The sequence below is a fragment of the Copadichromis virginalis genome, linkage group LG13 (genome assembly GCF_057382275.1).
Source record: "Copadichromis virginalis isolate Kocher_CV1m ecotype Utaka linkage group LG13, C_Virginalis_male_GT1.1, whole genome shotgun sequence".
Lineage (NCBI taxonomy): Eukaryota > Metazoa > Chordata > Actinopteri > Cichliformes > Cichlidae > Copadichromis > Copadichromis virginalis.
Genome location: NC_140630.1, coordinates 9,517,718 through 9,539,424, shown reverse-complemented (window position 1 = coordinate 9,539,424; position 21,707 = coordinate 9,517,718). Strand labels below are relative to the sequence as shown.

At 38.6% G+C, this 21,707-nt stretch overlaps 1 protein-coding gene across 3 annotated transcripts in view; it reads left to right on the top strand.

Annotated features, from left to right (window-relative positions):
* Positions 1-21,707, top strand: part of slc8a1b (solute carrier family 8 member 1b) — a 151,393-nt gene that overhangs the window by 107,950 nt on the left and 21,736 nt on the right. For all 3 annotated transcript variants that reach the window (XM_085477173.1, XM_085477174.1, XM_085477172.1), the window contains exons 6-7: positions 9,002-9,147; positions 13,027-13,126. In XM_085477173.1, the coding sequence (XP_085333299.1) occupies positions 9,002-9,147; positions 13,027-13,126 (246 nt within the window). The remainder of the gene's footprint in view (positions 1-9,001; positions 9,148-13,026; positions 13,127-21,707) is intronic.

Here is a 21,707-nt window from a genome sequence, read left to right as displayed (position 1 = left end):
CTGAGGTTGCAATTTCAGTAAACTATTATTATTATTGTAAACTCAGTAAATTAGTACAAAGTACTGCAGAGAGACTGTGGAATGTAGAATTGGTTTTCTCAGAGCATTTTGGCACAATCCAACATATTTTAAATTGGCTTTTAAGTGTCCTACCCCTGAGACAGCTGCTGAGCACAGTCCAAAAGAGGCACATTCACTCTCCAGTGTTGATTAATTTGCTAATTGTGCCGTCAGATATGAATCCCAGAAAACAGCTCTGACATACAAGGTTTTATGACTGGGAGAATATAGTCAGCTTTTCTTCCAGCAAGGTCCCGTTTCATCTCTTGTTCTTTTATTCTGAACCAAAGATAAAAGGCTGATATTCTTGTCTTTTGATGCGGCTGTTTCATTTACCTGTGTTTTGCTTAAAGGAAATTAGGTTCACAGAATTCATATAGTGTCTAAACAGGCAACTGGTTTGACATCTGTTGCACTGATATAAGGAGCTACATATTATGCAAAGAGAACAGAGGGGAACCGTGTAGTTCAGTAATTTCCTGTAGTCACTTGACTTTACTGGAAATAGAAGAGCAATGTTTTGCCAATAACAATAGCATCACCCCACCTCAGATTTCAGCTTAAACCTCATCAGTTTACCACAACTGTAGCTTGGCTCCAGTATTTTGAAGGCATCTTAAGTTCATGTGTCAGTGCTTCAACATTCAGCTGCCTTAAATTTCACTTATTTTTCAACCCGAGTCTGCTTTTACTTAATAGAACCGTAGCACATTGACAAAAGATGCCTTTCAATGTGTTTTTGTCGATTATTTTATCCTCTTCTTGTACTAGTTTCCTCCATCTCCCTTTCAACAACTTTTGGAGAGAAGGTATGAGTACCTGTTCAGCTCTGGCTTGTTTGTGCAGGTGCAGCTGGATATTTATTGTTTGCATGTGTAGGCAGATATCAAATTGGGTGACAGTATTGTTGCAGATGTGAAGTGTTGGTTTCTCTCTTTAAATAAAGTAAATGGATCTTGGACTCCCACAGAAGATGTTTTGAGTGATCACATGTTTTATGCACATAGTTGGTTTTTTTCTGAGGGTAAACTCAATTGAATTTACATGGAATTTTTGAAGTTTCTGGATGACCCTCAGATACAGCATCATTCAAATTTTGTCCCGAGGAACCTCAAGCAGTAGATAGTTCACCACAACCCATGAAGCTAAATATTTCACATTGGGGAAAAAAGTGCGGCGTGAGGAAGGAATATTGCTGAGAGGAAAAAGGCTGAAAACACACATGCCCTGCAGAAAGTGCAAGCATGTGTACAGTATAAAACAGGCACAGACAGATACAATTTATACTAATGCAGAGGTAAACATATGTGCATTGTAGTGTGCCCACACATGCATAGAGATACATTATGTGCATGAATATATGTGACAGATTTTGTCTGACAGCAATGTCATCCCCTCTCATACTCCTTTTCCTTATGTCCTTTTTCAGCCCCCGTCTGTGTGCATCAGTATTTTTGAGTGTATAGTTATACAATAGTGCATATCGTTAATTCCAGCATTGATTAAGATGGTACATGTGTCAAAACAGCATCAACTAATTGGACACATGATACTCTTCATCATGCCAGTCAGTATGTTTATGTACATGTTTCTATGTATCTCTCCATATTCTGTTTGTTTATTAGTATGTACATTACATATCCATAATGTACAAACCCACTGAACCCTGTGTTGTGCAGAACAGTAAACATCATTACAAATCTATTTAATGAGAGATTGCAAAACAGAGTCATTAACTCTGCAAAATCACCAAGCAATACAGCAATATGCAATTCTAAGTAAATTTCACATATGCAATGATTAATGATCATTTCACATTAATGCTTGTGTTGTTTTGTTTATTTTATTGAATGAGGACACTGATTACTATTTTTTTTATTTCATATTCAGTGCTAGATTGTTTAAAATGGAAGAGTAAGTTAGGTTAATTAAATTGCAGGCTCCTCATATCATTCAATTTCTCATTACTACTCTAATTAAATCTGTAGAAGTTAAGATTATTTATAAGAGCAATTGTAAATTTTTGAAATCAGTATTGTACAGCTTATACAATTACTACAGAAAACAACACCCAGCAAGCACATATTCTTGCTGGGTGTAACTTAGCGCCTGGGCTAACCCTTAGAGATAGAGTTAGGAGACATCTGGAGGGAGCTCAGACAAGAGTCACTGCTTCTCTGTGTGAAAAGGAGTCAGTTGTGGTGGTTAGGATCCCCGCTGGGCATCTCCTCTGGGAGATTTTTCCCTGAACTAGAAGGAGACCCTGATGAAGATCCATAACCTGCTGGAAAGATATTACTTCTCACCTGGCATAGGAATGCATTGTGATCCCCCAGGAGGAACTAGAAAGTGTTGCTGGGGAGACAATAAGCGATAGCATTTAACCCAGCTTCTAGCTCAGCCTTATTGACAGCACACAGCACTTCAGGAGTCTGCCTCAGATACATTATCCAGACATCCTTCAATTCTAAACAAAAACAAGTACCTAACTGTAGTGACTAACATGGGTTGTCACTCTAACAAAACTCTGAAAAGAAAAGCAGCATAAACTCCAGTTGTTACTTTCATATGCATTTTCCTGTTTTTTTCCTCTTGCTACATTCATTTACCTGCCCTCTACCCATTTTTGTTTTATTTTCACCCTCTCTTTTCTTGTCTCTTTTTTGCTTTTTCAAAATGTTCCATATGATATTCTTTCTTATCTATATCCCCATACTCTTCTCCTTTATTTGTATTTCCTTCTTTTTTCCCTTTCTTTTCCTTAATCTCATGTAATGGACCTGGTAAAACTGTGTTAAGTCTTTAAAAGTTCTTCTTGTCCATCTGCTTTTGTGCCTCCTTCTGTGACACTCTTCAGAATTGTGACAGTATAACAACTGCTTCTTCCTCCGTCTTGTCCCCTGCTGTACTGTTTAATCCTGTCAGAGGCCCTGTCTTCAATTGTCTCCTTCCTGTCTTCTTCCTCCTTCCATCTGCATATCTCCTCCTTCCCAAAGCACTGATGCTTCTCCCCTCTGTTCCTGCTCTTTGTTTTTCTCTTCTTGCCTTTCCTCTTTTTCCTCTACGTTCTCCAGTGAATCTTGAATCAATTAAACATGACAAAAATTCTCTCTTCTCTCTGATTGTTCTTTCTTTCCTTCATCTTTGCCCCTTACTCAACCTTTCTACTCTCTCCTTCCCCTCCAAGTCACCTTCTATCACTTCTGTTAAAGTAGGGGCTCCATCAAACATGACAAGGTGTGAAATCCCACATGCACACCGAACACATGCTACCTCCTGTCAGACACGTATTGACAGATGTTTCACCCAGACAAAGAGGCAGACACAATTCCTAAACTAAAGACAATACCGTGGAGAAAATTCAGAAAGAAACACACGTAGACTGAGTGAAATTTAGCACTATTTAAGTTCAGAAACTGAATGTTCCTTTCCAGGGTGTACATTTGAAGCTAGCATCTGTATATGGTGTTGGACCACATGTTATTGCCTAGAATTTGGACTGATGATTTACCTGGATCAATTTTATGCTGATAGAAAAGCTTTATATGCTAGCCATAATAAATAAACAAGTTTAGACCCTGCTTCTTTACTTGATCTCTACAATAAGCTTCTCAACTATCCAACAACAACTCTTGTTGGATAGTTGAATATCAAATATGGTCATGCTGTAATCACTGAGTCTAATCTAATTGTTATGGTGTGCCATACTATATGAAGCCCCAAATCATTGTTATCTGATATAACAATAAAAGTACATTGGGGTTGGTGAAGTGTATGCCTCTCAGCTGCTCTTTTGTGGCCTTCTTTTGATAATTTCACACATGAACTCCAAACAGTCTCAGAAAAATCAGATTTGGAAATTATTTGAAGTCGCCCCTTCTTACATGTACCAGACAAAAATGTCAGATTTTCTTTACAGCTATATTTCTATGTAGCTGCCCTAGCTGCACATTCACAACTGGATATGCATGTGAGGCTTACGTAAACCATGCAGGAAGTTCTACTACTCACACTCAAATGGTATCAATCAGGGATTAAGGAACTTGCTATTAGGAGCTTGTAAAGTAAAAATTAGTTTGATGTCCAATCTGGGTAAGTTGGACACTGTATAATGTCTTGAAAACGGGCACAATGAATGTGTGAAAACAGCTTAGAGCTTAGATTTTTAGAATTAAAAGGTTCTTTCTAAAGAAAAAAAATCAGAGACACATCTGCAAAAGGTCGCATAAAATACAAACTTGTAACTGTCTAGCATTGGTATTTGCAGTCCATTGTGGAAGATAGGAAAGGACAATAAAGTGAAATAATAATAATAATTCTGTTTCCTAGCAGGCAAAGTTGACAGTATAATCTTTCTACATTTTCAAAAGTACAAATTGTGACTTCTTGCTAGCGGGACAGAGAGCACTAACCTGTACTAACTGTACCTCATGGGCTCATTTGTTCCCACTGAATATGCCACAGAGCACAATTAACTCGAGAGCTGCGTCATATTGTCAGTATTGCTACCTGAATTAGTGATGTGTTCCTTGTTTTTTAACTTTCACAGTTTTCTGAAGCCCCCTTGAAACAAAGCCAAATCAGGAAGGAGAAAAAATTAGAATCAAACAGAGAAAAGGGTGAATACAAATTAGAGATTTTAATTATGAGAGCCGGAGATGAAAAAGATTTTAAAGAGTAGGACAGCTGGAGTTGGAGGTATAAAATGTTACGCAACAAAAATACACATACCACAGCGTATACTATCCTCATATTTTAGGTCTGTTTTCATCCAAATATACATTATCAAAAAGTTTAAAAGTATGCAATTTTGAATCTAATTATGTACAATGCTGAATTCAACGCATATTTAAATGCTTTAGTAATATTTCTGTATAGCTGTCCTGACTTAAAAGCATATTCAGTAGTATTAATTGAATTAGCTTCAAAGGAGCACAGAGAAGGACAACGGGAGAAGAAATCCGAATGATAAATTGTGCAGACAGTAGCTTTGACAAGAAGCAGCATCTTACCCTGCAACATTCAACCTCTGTCAGATTCATTTACACAGAAGGAGTGTAGCTAACGAGGATACTGCCAGGTCATCCTCATCTCACATATGACTTATTGTATGCTGGTATTAGAGTTCATTAAATTAGCTTTGGTGCAGCTGTGTGTGTTTATGTGTGTGCGCTAATCACTATATTGTAAATTCAAGTTAGCTAAAAAGCGAACATTGAAAGTCTGCTGAGATAAAAATTTTATTTTTAGAGACTGCTGTCATATCTGAAGTGACTGTTAGTATAAAAAATACACATGGTTGTTTACAGACACAGTTTATTGTAACCCGTCGACCTTTGGCCAGGTCAAAAAAGGAAGTGAGGTGACATAGCTGTAATTTTAAGCCACAGAATCCTTATATGGTGAAGGTCAGGGTGGACTGATAGGTCAACAAAATGTTGGACTTATTACAGGACACACTGCACCATTAAAGGAGAAAAACAGAAATGTTAGATGACCATTGTTATCTATTTGGTAGTGAGGCAGAAGTGAACCAGCTATATTTTCCCTGCAGTTTAAAGGCTATGGGCAGACAGTGTGGTGTTGAAAGTGGTTCTAAGGTATAGGAACAGTGAAAGCATCTGCATAGACTGAAGAGGCAGGTGATATTCTCAGCTAATTTAATTTAATCTGTTTTGTGTGCTACAGCTGGCTAACAAAGAAGTCTGCTAGGAATTTATTCCTGGTGAATGCTTTGTTATTAACAGGTGGCTTTTGTATACTGCAGTAATTAAAAAGAAAAATAGCAGGCTGCCTTTTGGTTGCCCTAGACTTTACTCTGTTGCTACATGAACACGCTGGGCACCACAGTTCTAAATTGTGCCCCTTGCTTGTGGAGTACAAGTTTGATAAAAGTGCTCTTGGCAGACATTTGCATGGCTGTTTGTGCAAGTGAGCTATAAGCTCCATGCAGCAAACCCAACTGAGGGGAACAAATGACCAACGGGTTGGTGTAGACCCACAATGCAGTGCACAATAATGGAAGGCAACAGCATGGATAACTGTTCCCCCGTGAAAAATATGATCAAGGCCATTCTGTCTGACGCCTCACCCTTTGATACCAGCAGTGAGTTCTTTCTCGACGGTGAATCTCAATTACTGGCACAGACCATAAAGACAGAGAAAAGAAAAGAGATGGGGGTGGCGTGTGAAAGACAGAGCGACAGGGATAATGAGATAACAGGGGAACTAGTGGAAGTATTTTCCATTTAGTAATGGTGCTAAAACAGTTGAAGAATATAAAGCTAATTAAATAAGTTAAAATTGCAGACACTTCTAGTTAATAATTTAAGACAAAGATTGCTACTTGAAGTGGCAATTATGAATAAAGTGCCAATAATGGCATATGATCACCAGCTCTCTTTGAAGAATTAGTGATCAAAATGTATTTGTACCTGGTACGCTGAGGGTTTTGTGTTATATGGTAAATATTTGTATAGCGCATTACTAGTCCCCAAGGACCCCAAAGTCCAGCCATCCACCCATTCACGCACACATTCATGCACTGGTGATGGCAAGTTACATTGTTGCCACAGCCACCCTGGGGCGCACTGACAGAGGCGAGGCTGCCGGACACTGGCGCCACCGGGCCCTCTGACCACCACCAGTAGGCAACGGGTGAAGCGTCTTGCCCAAGGACACAACGACCGAGACTGTCCAAGCCGGGGCTCGAACCGGCAACCTTCCGATTACAAGGTGAACTCCCAACTCTTGAGCCACGATCGCCCGTGTATTCATTACAGATAAAAAGTTTGGAATTTTAGAGGAAAATACACGGCATCATATTTGTTGTGTTTGTCTTGAGCATCATGAGTGTCTCATATTAAGGACCAACCGAAAGATGCTGCTGAAAATGAGGCGTAACCTTGAGAAGTCTGTGGGAGACTTTGTGTTTGAAGAAAGCTGAGATCACTGAGCTGGTCTGACAGAGCTGTGTGGGGTATGACGTACATGAAGCAGTGTGCACAGACACACAAGTGAATGAAGAAAGCGTCCGAGCTAACCCAAACAGACCATCAGTCCCATCACTCTTACTTGCCTATGTTCATTCCTTAGAGAATAAGATGGATTATCTGTGGCTGCAAGTACACACACAGCAGGATGCGAGACACTGTATTGTTTTTGTTTTGACCAAAACCTGACTCCGTAGCAACATTTCTGATGTCGCATTCCTGCTGGACAGACTAACAGCCTTCTGTAAGCACCAGTAAGACCTGAGGTGGAGGACTGTGTGTATACATTACATTATATGTGGTGCAGCAACAGTGGAATTGTCACAACTCATTTTCTTTTGAAAGATATGATAGTGAAATTCCAACCCTTCTACCAGCTATAGTAATTCACTGTCACCACCCAGGACATCCTGTGGCAGCTGTACAGTGCCATCAGTGAGCTAGAGACTGTTCATTCAGACAGTTTCAAGGTGGTTGCTGGAGATTTCATATACATAAACTTAAATTGTTCTATCCAAATTCCAATAGCGTTCCAACCAGGCGCAATAACACATTTAATATGGTGTATACAAACATCACATTTCTGTTATGCTTTTTCCAGCATAGAGAACATTACTGAAACGCATTAAGGCAAATCCGATCAGACCAGTAGTTGCATCCTGGCCAGATACAACTACAGCACTTCAGGACTTTTTTGCAAGTACTGATTGGAGCATGTATGCTCCAAGTGTATGTGTGTTGTTACAGTTATCAAACCCTTCTTCTGATGTCATCAGAGAGCCTTAAAGAGCTGAGAATTAAGGATGCTGCCTTCTGATTGGGGGTAAAAGTAGTGCTCAGGTTGGCAAAAACTGATCTCTACTGAGCCATCAAGAAGACTAAGTTGGCATACATAAGAAAAATTGAAAGCAAATTCTGTGATTCCAGGGACACTGGGCTCATGTAGCAGGAGATTCGGGCTGTAAAATAATACCGCAAGTGGACGACACAACCCTCCCACCAAAACCAGCTGAATGAGTTCTATGGGAGGTTTAAGGCACTGAAACTTACACCAGAGAAGAAAACCTGCAGGTGCAACTAATGTGAAGAGATTCATCCGACTAGTCATGGATCTTATCAAAACCAGCCTCCCACCTTCTCTGGAGCCCTTACAGTTGGCATACTGTGCAAACAGTAAATGCTTACAGTAAGACCTCATCAAACTGAACACAGGGGTCACACGGGGCTGTGTGCTCTGTCCGTTGCTCCATACTTTGCTGAAACAAGACTGATGATACAACACTAGCGCACATCATCTCATCAGCAACTACGATGAAATAAGTAAACAGGCTAGAGGTTGGAGGCCTGTTTGAAAAGGTTTTGAGAAGTTAAATGAAGGGACACTGCCGAGCTCAGATGGGAATTCACAGGGTAGGCGCTGACACACTGAAGGCTCTGTCTCCAAAGGTGTAGAGGTTGGTAAATGAAGCAAGTGAGAACCCCGTTTTATGGAGGCAATGTTGGGTCTCAATAAAAGCTGTTTGGGCATCCTGAACAGCTACATCACACTTTGGTATGGTAACTGCAGTGTGACTGGCATAAAGACTGGAAGAAGAAAGTCCTCTTCATTGTAGTATAAGAGATATCACTCCACTAGAACAAGATCATCCAGAATGTGACCTTGAAGTTGTACCTGACAACTTCACCTGACATGGTTTCACCTGACATGCTAACTTTTGAGAAAACTGATTTTGAAAACTTAAAAAATAAATAAATAAATAAAATAACAATATCAGCTTATTTCTTATTTGAAACTACTTCTTCTGGTGTGCTACACAACTAGCTTCCCTCACTTTATTATCTTTTTTTCAGCTAATCTCTTGCATAAATTCCAATCTGCATTAACACAACTGACTGGCTTACTGCTGTTTCTTTTCTAACTGTTTGTGTCCCCTGTTTTGTTTCTTCAGAGGAACAGCAGAAAGACGAAGAAGTGGAAGAAGAGCCGCTGACAGGAAAAGATGAAGAGGAACGCCGCATAGCTGAAATGGGCCGTCCAATGTTGGGAGATCATGTCAAACTGGAGGTGATCATCGAGGAATCATATGAATTCAAGGTAAGGCGGTGCCACATTGACTATATTTCCAGTGCAGGAACTAAGTGTGTTTCTACTACAGGAACAAAAGTCAGAGCTCCAAAAGACTCTGTTTAAATGGTAGCATTTTTCACTTCACAGGAACTCCGGGGGATACAGCTTGTAGAGGTGAATTGATTGGTTGAGTAAGCAGAATTTTATAGCAGCCACCATTTTTAAAACTCTGTAGCCATATATAGAGTTGTGTGTTGCTTTTTTCATTGTGCTTTGACACATTAGCATTGATTTACAAAAGGATATGGGCTATATTTGCCCTTTATACTAGGGAGAAAGCTATCCTGTTACACTGTGACATTTAGTGTGTAATCTTTTGCATTGCTGACATCAAATATACCGAAACGAAGCCTATATAGTCAAACGGGAGAAAAAGACATCCCATGCTTTTTCATATATCAGCTGACTGGTTTGCATAGTTTTTGTAAGTTTGCACATGGCAGTGGACACAGATTGCATGCAGTTTAGGTACTTTGGATTGAAATGAAGCCTTTGTGTGGTGAGATAAAGATGACAGATCTCATCTGAGGACAATAAAACAAGTTTAGATGGCAGGAAAACTGAGGATGTTTTACTCTGAAGTATAACTTTCGGATTCAAACATCCTTGAACAATAAGATTTCATGACACAATAGGATATTTAAAAGCAGACATATCTCTGTCTGCTTTCAAAACCTACGTGTTGTCTGTTATCCAACAATTTGGAACTTTGAATACATGCTTTAATTTTCTCCCATATATATTATTGTTTTCACATACATGTCTCAGTATTCCTTATCCTGTCTTTCAATTCAATTCAATTCAGTTCAGTTCAATTCAATGCGCTTTATATTGTAAGGTAGACCCTACAATAATACATACAGAGAAAAAGCCCAAAAATCAAATGACCCCCTATGAGCAAGCACTTTGGCGACAGTGGGAAGGAAAAACTCCCTTTTAACAGGAAGAAACCTCCGGCAGAACCAGGCTCAGGGAGGGGCGGGGCCATCTGCTGCGACCGGTTGGTGTGAGAGAGGGAAGTGACGATGAAAGACATGCTGTTTACATGTTTTTCGTTCTGTGTGTCTTCAACTAGTTTAGAATGCAACAGCTAGGCTGCTGATGAAAACTTCATGCAATCGTGCTTTTGAGGTTGTAGCTCTTAAACTTTGGAAAAGCCTTCCTCACATTATTAGATCGGCTGAAGCAGTGGTTTGTTTTACATGACTGCTCAAAACTCCTTTTTATAGGTTAGCTTTTCCTTAATCTTTCTCCCATTATTTTTGGCCATAGTTCTCATCTAATAATAATAATAGTAATAATGGATTGCATTTATATAGCGCTTTTCGAGACCCTCAAATTGGTGTACGGAAGGGTGTATGTTGGAATTAATATAAGACCATATGGCTGACTGCATGTCTGTATGCTGGAACATGTATGATTATTTTTTATTGTGTGGTTTTAGTCAAACTATGGAGAACTTGATTTTGATTTACAAATAAAGTTATTATTATTAGTATTATTATTATTATTGTCTATTGCGAGTGTAGTAATATGCTAATATGTTCACAAAAGGGCAACAAAGGATTAAAATAAAGCTCATATAACATATTCATGCACAAATTTTTCTGATACATATAGGAAATAATTGGATATTTGTTATGTTTGCTTAATTTCCTCCTTTCCCTTCACCCACACAGACTCTTAAGACGAGTGCAGATGTAATTACCATCCATGTTACATTTGTGTGTGTATGTGTGGGACTGTGTGTACTAATGCATGTTCTTTGCTCCTGCTCCACCTACACAATCACTCTAAAAAGACAGCTAATAGCACCCACTAATAGCTTGCCACTTGACAGGATACTATAGTTTGTCAAGTAGTTCAGTGTGTATGTGTATGTGTGTGTGTAAAGAGATCCTATAGTTATCTAAAGTACTGTCCACTGGCAGATGTAGAGTGACATTAGAGACTGAACAAGGATGAGAGGTTAAAGGAAAAAAAGTTTTACAATGTTTTTACCCTTGTGTTTTTAGCACAATAATAATAAATAAATAAATAATAATAAAGTCTTGAGCCACTGATTATTTCTTTAAATATGGTGCTGGGAAAATGAGAAATGTCTGGAGCAATTTATTGAAATGTGGGACTAGAAATGGAAATGCCTAGAAGGCAAAAAGTCTCTCATAAGACTTTCAAAATCATGAGAATTTCTACACTTCTCATGAAATTGAACTGCAATCTACAATATGACCACATTTACTCTTCAACACAATCTAAATTCTATTAGGCAAGCTTTCTTATTTCTATGTCAGAGCCTCCATGTTGTTCTACAGATGGGTATAGGCACTCACTCAGGACCTGTATACCAGTTTTTGGATAAAAGCTCATTGGGAATTATGTTGATACAAAAGTATAATTTTATGCCTGTCAGACTGTGTTATCTTTTAATTTTACTTGTGACTTTTAGCTCAATCATCACTGGATTATATAGCACCACTTGCTGGAGGATTAAAACTAAACTCCAGTTCAGCTTACTGACTGAAGATTAGAAAAGTATTGTAAGAAAAACTGTCATCCCAAAATATTAACTTACTCCTTCTCAAGTCATTTATGTAGTTATGTAATTACTGTCATCCAAAGGAAAAACAATTTATTTTTAGTTAAGTTATAATTAAATTACATAAGCCACAAAATACTGACTTTACAATGTGCAAATTGCAGCTTTTATCTCAAGTATAATTTTCACTAGTACTTACTTTCTTTTGATTTTGACATAATTTAGTTTTCACTCATTTAAAGCAAACATTGTGTCTGTTAGATTTCTATGATGAAACCAATCTTGATGATTTTGACCCCTTTCTAAGATAAACACAGAGTCAAGAAGTCTTTTCATGTGTCTTTCAGAAGAAAAATACATAACGTTCCTCAGTCCCAGCATGGGGCCCTCCCAAAATAAAGCGGAAATTCACATGGATACAAACAGGAAACCCATGCATATGCATGTTTCAGTCTGACTGAGTCCAAAGTAATTGAGGGAGCGAAGAAAAGAGATGGAAAGCAAAGCTGATAAAAGTAACAGCATTAGAGAATGATAAAATGGCAATCGTAGAAGACGGTATTATGCACAAAACCTAGGTGAATGCAGTTAAGCGAACACTCCAGATACAATAGACAGAGTAAAGCTGGCTGTGTCTGTGCATGTTTGTGTCCACAGCTAAGAAGCCCTATTTACACACCTAAGCTCCATTCAACACAAGTAGCATCACAGCTTCCCTCAGAAAAGGAGAGTGCATTCCCCCAGTGCTCACTAATTAGTATATGTGTGTGCATGCTGGATTGTTTGTGTTACCCCAGTCTGTTTTAGCTTCTTCCTATTGAAGAAGACTGTAATAAAAATGTAAATACTGTAAAATAATGCACATGGAAGGAAACCGTGGAAAGAAAAAGGAAGGAAAATGGACGTAAACAGAGACATATATGGAAAGAAAAACAAACAAGTCTACTGTAGATCTAAATGTTTATTTAATAAATGGTAGTGAAAACTATATTTTGAATTCTTGCAGAAATATCACAAATATAAGGCTGGGGAAGATGTATAAAGCGATGCACAGGAATGATGCAGCTGTAAGAGAATCTTGAATTTTAATATTTCACTGCAGTGTGCGTCTTATAGCTTCAGTCATGAATTGTATGAAACTGATACAGAGTATGTTTATGTTTTCACCTTTATTATGTCCCTGGAAATTCATAAAAAAATGCATTTCCTGTGAAAGCTGAGTGCCAGTTTATTTCATGCTGTGTCGAAATCCAAGAGATTTCCTATGCTAGATGCAAATGACTGATAATCTGTCTCTCCTTTGGCAGAACACAGTGGACAAGCTGATAAAGAAGACCAACCTGGCTCTGCTGGTGGGAACCAACAGCTGGAGAGACCAGTTCATAGAAGCCATCACTGTAAGCGCAGGTAAGACCAACGGCGAGACTCAGAAGCCCTGTGTCCAACTCTGATTTTAACTGGAGTGTGTGTGTGTGTGTGTGTGTGTGTGTGTGTGTGTGTGTGTGTGTGTGTGTGTGTGTGAAAGAAAGTGAGAGAGTGTGGTGTAAATTCTTTTTAGTATGAACAGCTGCAGTTTTACAGTCTGAGCTCTCAGACGTCCTCTGTTCCCTGCACCCTAACAATCGGTGCAACCTAAAATATCAGGAACCTCAATCAAAATGTCCCTCTCTGTCTAAAAACAAATTAGAGTAATTTCGTGGTTTCATGGCATCATGTGTTTGTGTGTGTGTGTGTGTTTTGGTTACTGGAGAGTGGATTGGCCTGTGTGGTTTGGACAAACACTAACCAGATGGGTGATAACGTCGAGAGTAATCGTGAGAGTGACTGTGTGTGTTTCTGCCCAACAAAGGCAGAAGAACAAGGATGTGTGTGTGTGTGTGTGTTTTGGGGATAGAGAGGAGTAGAGAAAGAAGCTCTGTAGTGTTGAACAGAAACTGATGATAGTTTTCTGCCAGGCAGTTTGAGAGAGTATCATCTGCTGTGGGATGAGTTCATCTGAAATCGCAAACTGGCCAGTTGATTAAATCTGCCATGAAAATCATTGGTGTTAAGAATCGTTGTTGCCTGCAGCTGATTTTTGTGCAGGCCTTGACCAAGTAAGTATAAAAAATAGCGTCTGGCCCTACCCACATTTCATACAGTAAATTTAAGCTTCTAGCGTCTGGTACATAACCAGCTGAAACACAACATTAATTCCTGTCAGCATCAAGACACTAAACGCCAAGTAATGAAAGATGCTCCTGGAAATGGGTGTTTGTCCAATGTGTAGTTTTTTTTAGGCTTCTGTTTCGTGTGTGTGTGTGTGTGTGTGTGTGTGTGTGTGTGTGTGTGTGTGTGTGTGTGTGTGTGTGTGTGTGAGAGTGTGTGTGTGTGTGTGTGTTTGCCCTGCTTTTTTAAATAATTTTTCACAGAACTGAAGAATGAAAAAGTGTTTTGTTTTTCTGGTGAAGCCAAATAAAGTGTATCCTAATCTTAATCTTGGGGGAAGAATATTTAAAACTAATGTTACATCACTGCCAGGATCTGATATAAGCACAGGTGGTTGTGTCCTGTGAAGAGTGAAAGCATCAGACATTATTATGCAAACAGAAGGTGATGCGCCTGCAGTGTGAAAATGCCTTTGAGAAACACGCACAGTGTGGAAAAGAAAATATATGCATTAATTTAAAGATAATCCAAGGAACAAAGAACATGTATAACGACAAAGGATGCTTTAGCTATGAATATGGAAATTTAGACACCAAATGAACACGTGCAATAAATAAAGTAGAGGCACCCAGTTCAAAAGAGAGTGACAGAGGGAAAAGGGACAAGGGAGAACGGCAGCATTTTTTCACATTCACTGCAGAATTTTCACAGTTCAGTGGTTACTTGTGGGAATTTGCCCTCTGGAGGCAGAGAGGCATTACTGCAGTTCATCAATGGAAGCAGGAAGGAGAAATAGTGAGTAGAAAGGTATAGCTGTAATCTGTTCTTTATGTATGACTGACTGTCATTTCTTGTCGGTCACTTCTGTTGTGGATTTTATTTGGAAAAGGATTCACAAACAAATGGCAAGCTTTTGCAGCTCTTTAAACTTTAAACATCCTTAAGCAGCGTCTGTTTGTTTTGTTTTGTTCTTTCTTTGCTTTGTTTTCTTTATTAAGTGTCTTGCTCAACGGACAGTATAGCATATTGCACATTTAGTTCACTCCAAAGTATTTGGACATTATCACATCTACTGCTTGACTCCAGGGACAGATTAACAATGGTCATAGATGAGGTGCAGCTTTTATAATAAAATGGCATATGGTGCTAATTGCTGTATTGTGAGATGATTATATATTAAATAAATTTTGACTGAACTATTACTTTATCTCCTGTTCTAGATGCCACCATGTTAGTTTTGAAACCATATTAGGAAAAAAGAGTGGAGTGCTAATTTATCAGCTAAAGGCTAGTTAGCTTGGTTATCAAGTTGCCTCCATAAACTACTTAGCTAGCTAGTCCTAATTAATGGACTTGGGATGTTAGAATTTTACTCAGCAAAGCTGAAGCTCAAACTTCTTGCAAGGACTTTATAAAAATCAGACAAACGATTTAAAAATAGCCCGAAAGGTATTTTAAAAATCTCTCAAATTAGCTGAGGTGACGCTAGCAGAGACCACTCAGCATCAGCTTCCGGTGTCAGGACATCAATCAAACCGTACATGACCCAACACAATTATTATTATTAGTTAGTTAGTTTTATGTAGCAGGCTTGTAAAAACATTGATGCTGTAATGCTGGGACATTACATCAGAGTCAATGGGGATTGACTCCATTTTGAAGGAAGGCTGAAGTTGTGCCTGGAAGAGTTAGAGCTGGCTTTATTTTCAGCTCCAGAGAATCTCCATCGGCTGCTTTCTACTGATAATGTTCATCAACTGATTTCTTCAAATGCGCAAATGTAACACTGACTGAAAAATTACTGAACATCTATGCTTTATAGCTGCACTTACTATTCAATACACCAGTGCTATTCAGTACATGAAGGGTTGGTTCAGCATTTCAGGATTTACCTTCTTGGCACGAGTTTGCTGCATGCTCAATAATGTACGTAAGGAAAAATCGGAAAGTTGAATCAGTGTATCTGGATGGAGCACTCAAACATTTTCAATTATTCAAGATAAACCAACGTGTATTCTTTTTCCACAGCTCAGACTGCCCGAACTCATCAACAATGTTTAGGATTTCAGCAACTGTGTATATATAAGCTGAATTACTATCAGAAAGAAGTCAATCATTGTTAACACAGTTAAACTGGGACCGGTGATTTGTTGCGATAAAAATGTCACCGATAATTACGGTGCACATCAAAATACAAAGTTGGATTTAAAGAAAGAAATCGTATTTGCTGCTGCATTTAAAACTGGGTTTCTGTCAGGGCATTGTTTGCCTGGATCTTTCTCAGTCACTTTAGTGTCTTCAAATAACTTTATCCTGTGTGGGCGTGCGTGTGTTTGTTTGTGCTTTAGTTAGCCAGCCTGTCAGCCAGCCTTTGTTGGTGAGCTGATGCCATTAATGAAAAGGGTTGTCTTTGCTCTCTTATCTGGGATTAGCTTGTCTAGCCTGACAGAGTGCTCTGTGTGTGTGTGTGTGTGTGTGTGTGTGTGTGTGTGTGTGTGTCTGTGTGTGTGTGTGTGTGTGTGTGTGTGTGTGTGTGTGTGTGTGTGTGTGTGTTTTAAAGAGAGAACTGTTTAAAGGTAATGAGAGCAACTTCCACCAAAGGACAGACTTATTGTCACACCCTTGGTTCATCTTGCACACATATACAGTACAGTTTCAATATAGTATTTACTTTATTGTACAATCCACAATTGTAATGCTTGCAGACTAGAACAGGTTAACTGTAACACAGAAAAACAAGCCCACACAAGCGCATATGACAAACAAAATCAGGTTCAAAATCATGTCAGACTGGAGACTGGAGACTGATTGGTTTTTTCTGAGCCTTTAAACCTGCAGCTGATTGCACTGTGTGAGTTCAAAGTGTCTAAGATTACGAGCTGATTGGTTGCTTGTAGATCAAACTGGCAGTTTGCATCCAGCTGTGAAACAACTGAGAGTGGAAATGAAAGCGGAGGAGAAGGAGAGGGAAAACACAATAAAGCCAAAATAACTGATGGAACAAATAATTTTCACGCTGTGAAAATTATAAATGAAAATAGAAACAAATGCTTTTTCATGTATAGTATGAAAAATGCTTACAATAATTGTTCTGCTATATTATTATTGTGTAGTATAAATGTTTGTTTAGCTGTAATCAACTGAAAAGTCACACCTCCATTCACTTATCACCAGCTTCATTCACTGGGTTTTGCACCAAGACTCATTCACAACATATTTAAAACTTACCGAGTTAGCACAAAATCCTTTGGATTACCCGCACGACTCTTATCCAAAGAATAAAAACATAATACAAAAGCTGTAATTGTATACAAGTTACAGTATCTTATATAATAGCATGTATAAATGAAAAAAATAAAAATAAAGATGTTGAAAATACCATTTCCAGATGATATTGCACAGTGGATCACAAGCTGATTGTACTTTTCCATATTCAAAATTCCATCAATTTTCACAAGATCTCCAACACTACTGGCTGGAATTCTTCCCCAAACCACCACTGTCTCCAGCATGCTTTACAAATTGCTGTAGACACTCACTATTGAACCTCTCTCCTGATTGTTTCCATACATATTGACAACAGTTTGAATCAGAAACTTAAAATTTGTCCAGTCGTGGGTACTTATGAATGACTTTTCTGATGGCCACCCTTCCACGACACCTCTTCTGATGAGTCCCTTGCAAACAGTAGGTGGATCAAGTGATGGGACAGATTCATCTCTCAGCTCTTGTGTCAGATCTTTGTGGATTGTTTCCTATAGAGCCGCTCAAGAAGTTATAAATCGAATAAGGCTCAAGGCTTATTCGGTGTAGTTCATAGCAAGAATAGAGGTGCAATGAAATATTTAGATTTCTGAAACAGTGGCACATTTTTTAATATTTCACTTTATACCAATTTCCCACACTTTTACCACAATGTCCATTTTTGTGTGCTTTCCTCACTTACAGTCAGAGATTACCAAAAAGGCAGGAGTACTAACAGGGAAAAATAACAATGGTCCGAAACTTGCAGTACATAAGGAAAATGATTCAATATGGCTCCAACAACTCTCCTTCAGGCTTTTAAAAGGTGTCAAGAGAGAAAGACGAGAATAAAAATAAGAAAGGGCAATTATTATCTTAACAAAATGAAATGAGGCACAATAATCTCACACATCTAATTTTGGGCATCTTGTGTTGTTGTGAACAAATGACGTGAACTTCACACACATTTTTCCAAACTTGCCACACACACACACACACACTCACACAAACAAGAAGCCCAGATGAAGACGTGCTGTTACTTGGCAGCTCATCTCTTCAGACACGCACTGCTGGTTTGACCAAGTCCAGAGTGGCTGTAACTGATACTGTGGATTTAACACACAGAGAGATAAGCTGGCTTCGTCTAATCTCATCTCTATCCTTTCCTTTCCCGCTCTCTGTCTGTCGGTCTTTTTCTGCTTCTTATACTCTTTCTGTCCCTCTCTCTATTATCCTTCCCTACTTAGTCTTATCTCCTCTCAAGCATATTAGATTGAATTTGAGATTACAATGACTTTAAATGAGCTTCAAATATTCCTTCATCTTAAACAAAAATCACTGAGACAACATCTTGTTGTCATCCTAGTCCTGCCTTCCAAACGCAAGTTTTATAGTCAATCAGGATCTCATCCTTTGAAGCCCTCCAGAGAGTATGTTCGCAAAGAAACGATGGGGAAGGGTACAAATTTTGCACAGCTTTTCTTCTAAGATTGCAGCTTTGTAACGACATTTAAAGTCTGCCAAGTCTTGACCTTAAGGTCACCAGATCGTGTAACCAATTTGGCACTTACACTGACACACAGTCCCAACCTAATTCTTCCAAATCCATGACATTCATCTCAAATCAGAAAACCTGCATTCACCTCCCTTCAAATGTCACTGTGATTCGTGTGTGTACAATGACCTGTTTCCCTCTGTGTGTGTCTTTTTTGGCATTGTGTGGCTCATGGAGAATATTCCCCAGACAAGCTGGAAGATAGCCGGAGATTATGCATGCATTTAACATTGTGTCTTTACAATGCAGGGCCAAATCATCCACATTAGAGAGCAGCTTGATAGTGTCGAGTCCCAAACGCATTATTTTCCTTTCTTTTGCAGGCTGTCATGGGGCCTGTTACAGTTTTTGCTCTTATTTCATCCTCATTATCATTATATTTGCAATGTTGTGTTTCAAAATTTGAGCATTTCTTAAAGGGTGAGGCCATATGTATTGTCCAGTAAGAATACACACTATGAGTGCAAAGATCCCAATGACGATGATTTCCCATTGTGCATAATTTGAGCGATGAATAAGCACATATGTGCATAGGTGTGAAAAATCTGTGGAATAGTGTGAGAATTTATTTTCATGCCTGATTTTAGTTTATTTGTAGTTAGCGTGAAAAGTCGAGGCCGAGAGGCGACATCATGCTGACGCGCTAGCAGACTGGCTCCAATGTTTGAATGTTTTTATATGATTGAAATTGACCCGTAAACATTAATTGTCTGTCTCTGTAGCGGCTGGGTGCATAGCAGCGATAAAGATCTGAGGGTGATGTTTCACTCAGAAGATTAGTTAAGCAAAATTCTTGTATCCAAGTGTGAATTTTTCACTTTCACCGAAATGCATTTTTAAATTATCCTTCTGTGTAGAGGAAGGAATGTGGCTGACGTGTATACTGGCATGAGATGTCACAGATGCGCTGCATTAGTTGTCCTTTACTAAGATTTATTAAGTTGGCCTATTAGCAGGTTGATTGTGTGCAACGTGGGTGAATGGACCATATTAATTGTATGCATAGATGACTCAGGAAACAGCTGTTCCTCAGCCCATCTCACACCACAAATCAATTTTTATTTCTTAAAACCTTGGAACTCGCTATTCTTCCCTGATGGTAAGCAAGTGATTAGTTACTCAAGCTTATCACACACTTTTCAAATCCACCAGGTCTCCTGGGATCCATACACTTTAGGGTTAACCGATATGGAAAAGATATATATAACTCTTATAAAGTTTGTATCTGTCTTGTGTGAAACTTGTATGAAAAGCATACAAGAGTGAAAACAGATATAAGATCCCTTGAAAAATTATATAAATGAAACTTGTATGTTTTGGATACTTCCTAAAACAATATATGAAAGCAATGAGAAAGTGGCCACTTTCATGAGTAAATCATATAAGCCTTATATGATTCACTATATGAAGCAAGCTAAAGCTGATGCAAATCTTTTATAAGTTTTTTCTATTTCTTTTCCATATGGGAAGGTTAGGTTAAAATTAGCCACATGCCAAAAAAGGGCATTTTCAGACATTAAACTAAAAACCAAAAGGTGTCAAATATGCATTGCAATTATTGTTTCACAAGCTTATTCCTTTGAGTATGCCAGTTTCCATGAAAAGAAATTGATCTTAATCTGTCTTAAGTGGGTTGCCAGTGGATCTGGTGGCTGATAAGTGGTTAAACAACAATAAACACACTGATTGCATGAACATGCGGGCCCTGGTTTAGTTTTGAACACAGTTTTGTTTAAATGCAATGAACAATACCGACTGAAGAGCACAGACGCAAACAAAGGGACAACTAGATGAAGACAAAAAAATCAATGGAAAGGAAATCAAGGGGACAGAGAGGGACTGTTAAGACGGAATGATTGGAAAAAAGTGAAACAAGGTAAAAGAGATTGATGTACAACCACTCCATACTCCACTGCCCTCTAATTACTAAGCCCACATCTTGCTGTTCATCACCTGGTCCATGTGGGTGTGTTATTTATGGGAGTGCGTTCACACCCGAGGGAAACATAGGTATTCGAGGAAAAAACACAGAAAGAAGATAAATCCACAGAAATGGAATTCTACTTATGTTCACAAGAGAATTTTCTGGCAACAAATGTTATCAACAAGAACAAATACGCAGATTGAGAACGTTTAGAAGTCTTTGTATTGTGCGTTCATGCATCAGATTTAGGTTTTTTTATTATTTCTGAGTGCTAATTAAACCAATGCTGATGCTTTGTTTAAGTTTTGTTATGGGATTTGGTGCTTTTGACAAACATCAGAGAGAAAAATTTCACAAACTGTGACTCTCATGCTGGTGTTTGCAAAAAGAAAGAACTTTGTTTCTCTTACATTGATGTCACCACTTTTCTATCTCTTTTGTGCACAAACTGTAATTTCCATTCTTTAGCTGATGAATCACAATGAACGGTTGAGTCACCGTTGATTTTGTTATTTGTTTACTGTCTGTCTTGAGTGAACAAATTCACTGATGGGTTCTATGTGACAGCTGCTCAAAACCTTTGACAGCACAAATAAAGCAAATTCAAAAGCATATCCATGGATGGCATGAGTCTTTGCTGGATGCAATAAAAGACCATCTCACCAGTAATTAAAATGTTTTGAATAACAAAGTTAGGTTAATTAGTTTTTTTTATGTCATACTGAGAAAAGATTTAGCCCAGTTTAACTGTCAAGTGTCTACTTGAAGCTCTCCTGTGACTCTGGTGCCTGACAGCCTGAGTCTGTTTGTGTGCGTATGTTTCAATGTGTGCCCTAGACAGACAGGATGACAGGACCAGTGGAACATGAATATAAACATGAGCATGCCAGCATGAATTCTGATAGACGCACCAAACACACACAATCAGTCTCAAAGCTGTCAGAGTACAGTAGAAAATGGTCCCTGGTTTTATTTGATCAAAGAATGTAGGAGCTAGCTAAAATCTGTTTTATTGGCAAACGAGGCTTTGAAGATTATGGACATGTCCTCAGAAATGCAGGGAGGTTCTTCAGAAGTCCTGGGGTTCTCTCGAAATTTGAGTTCTGCCTATTTTTAAC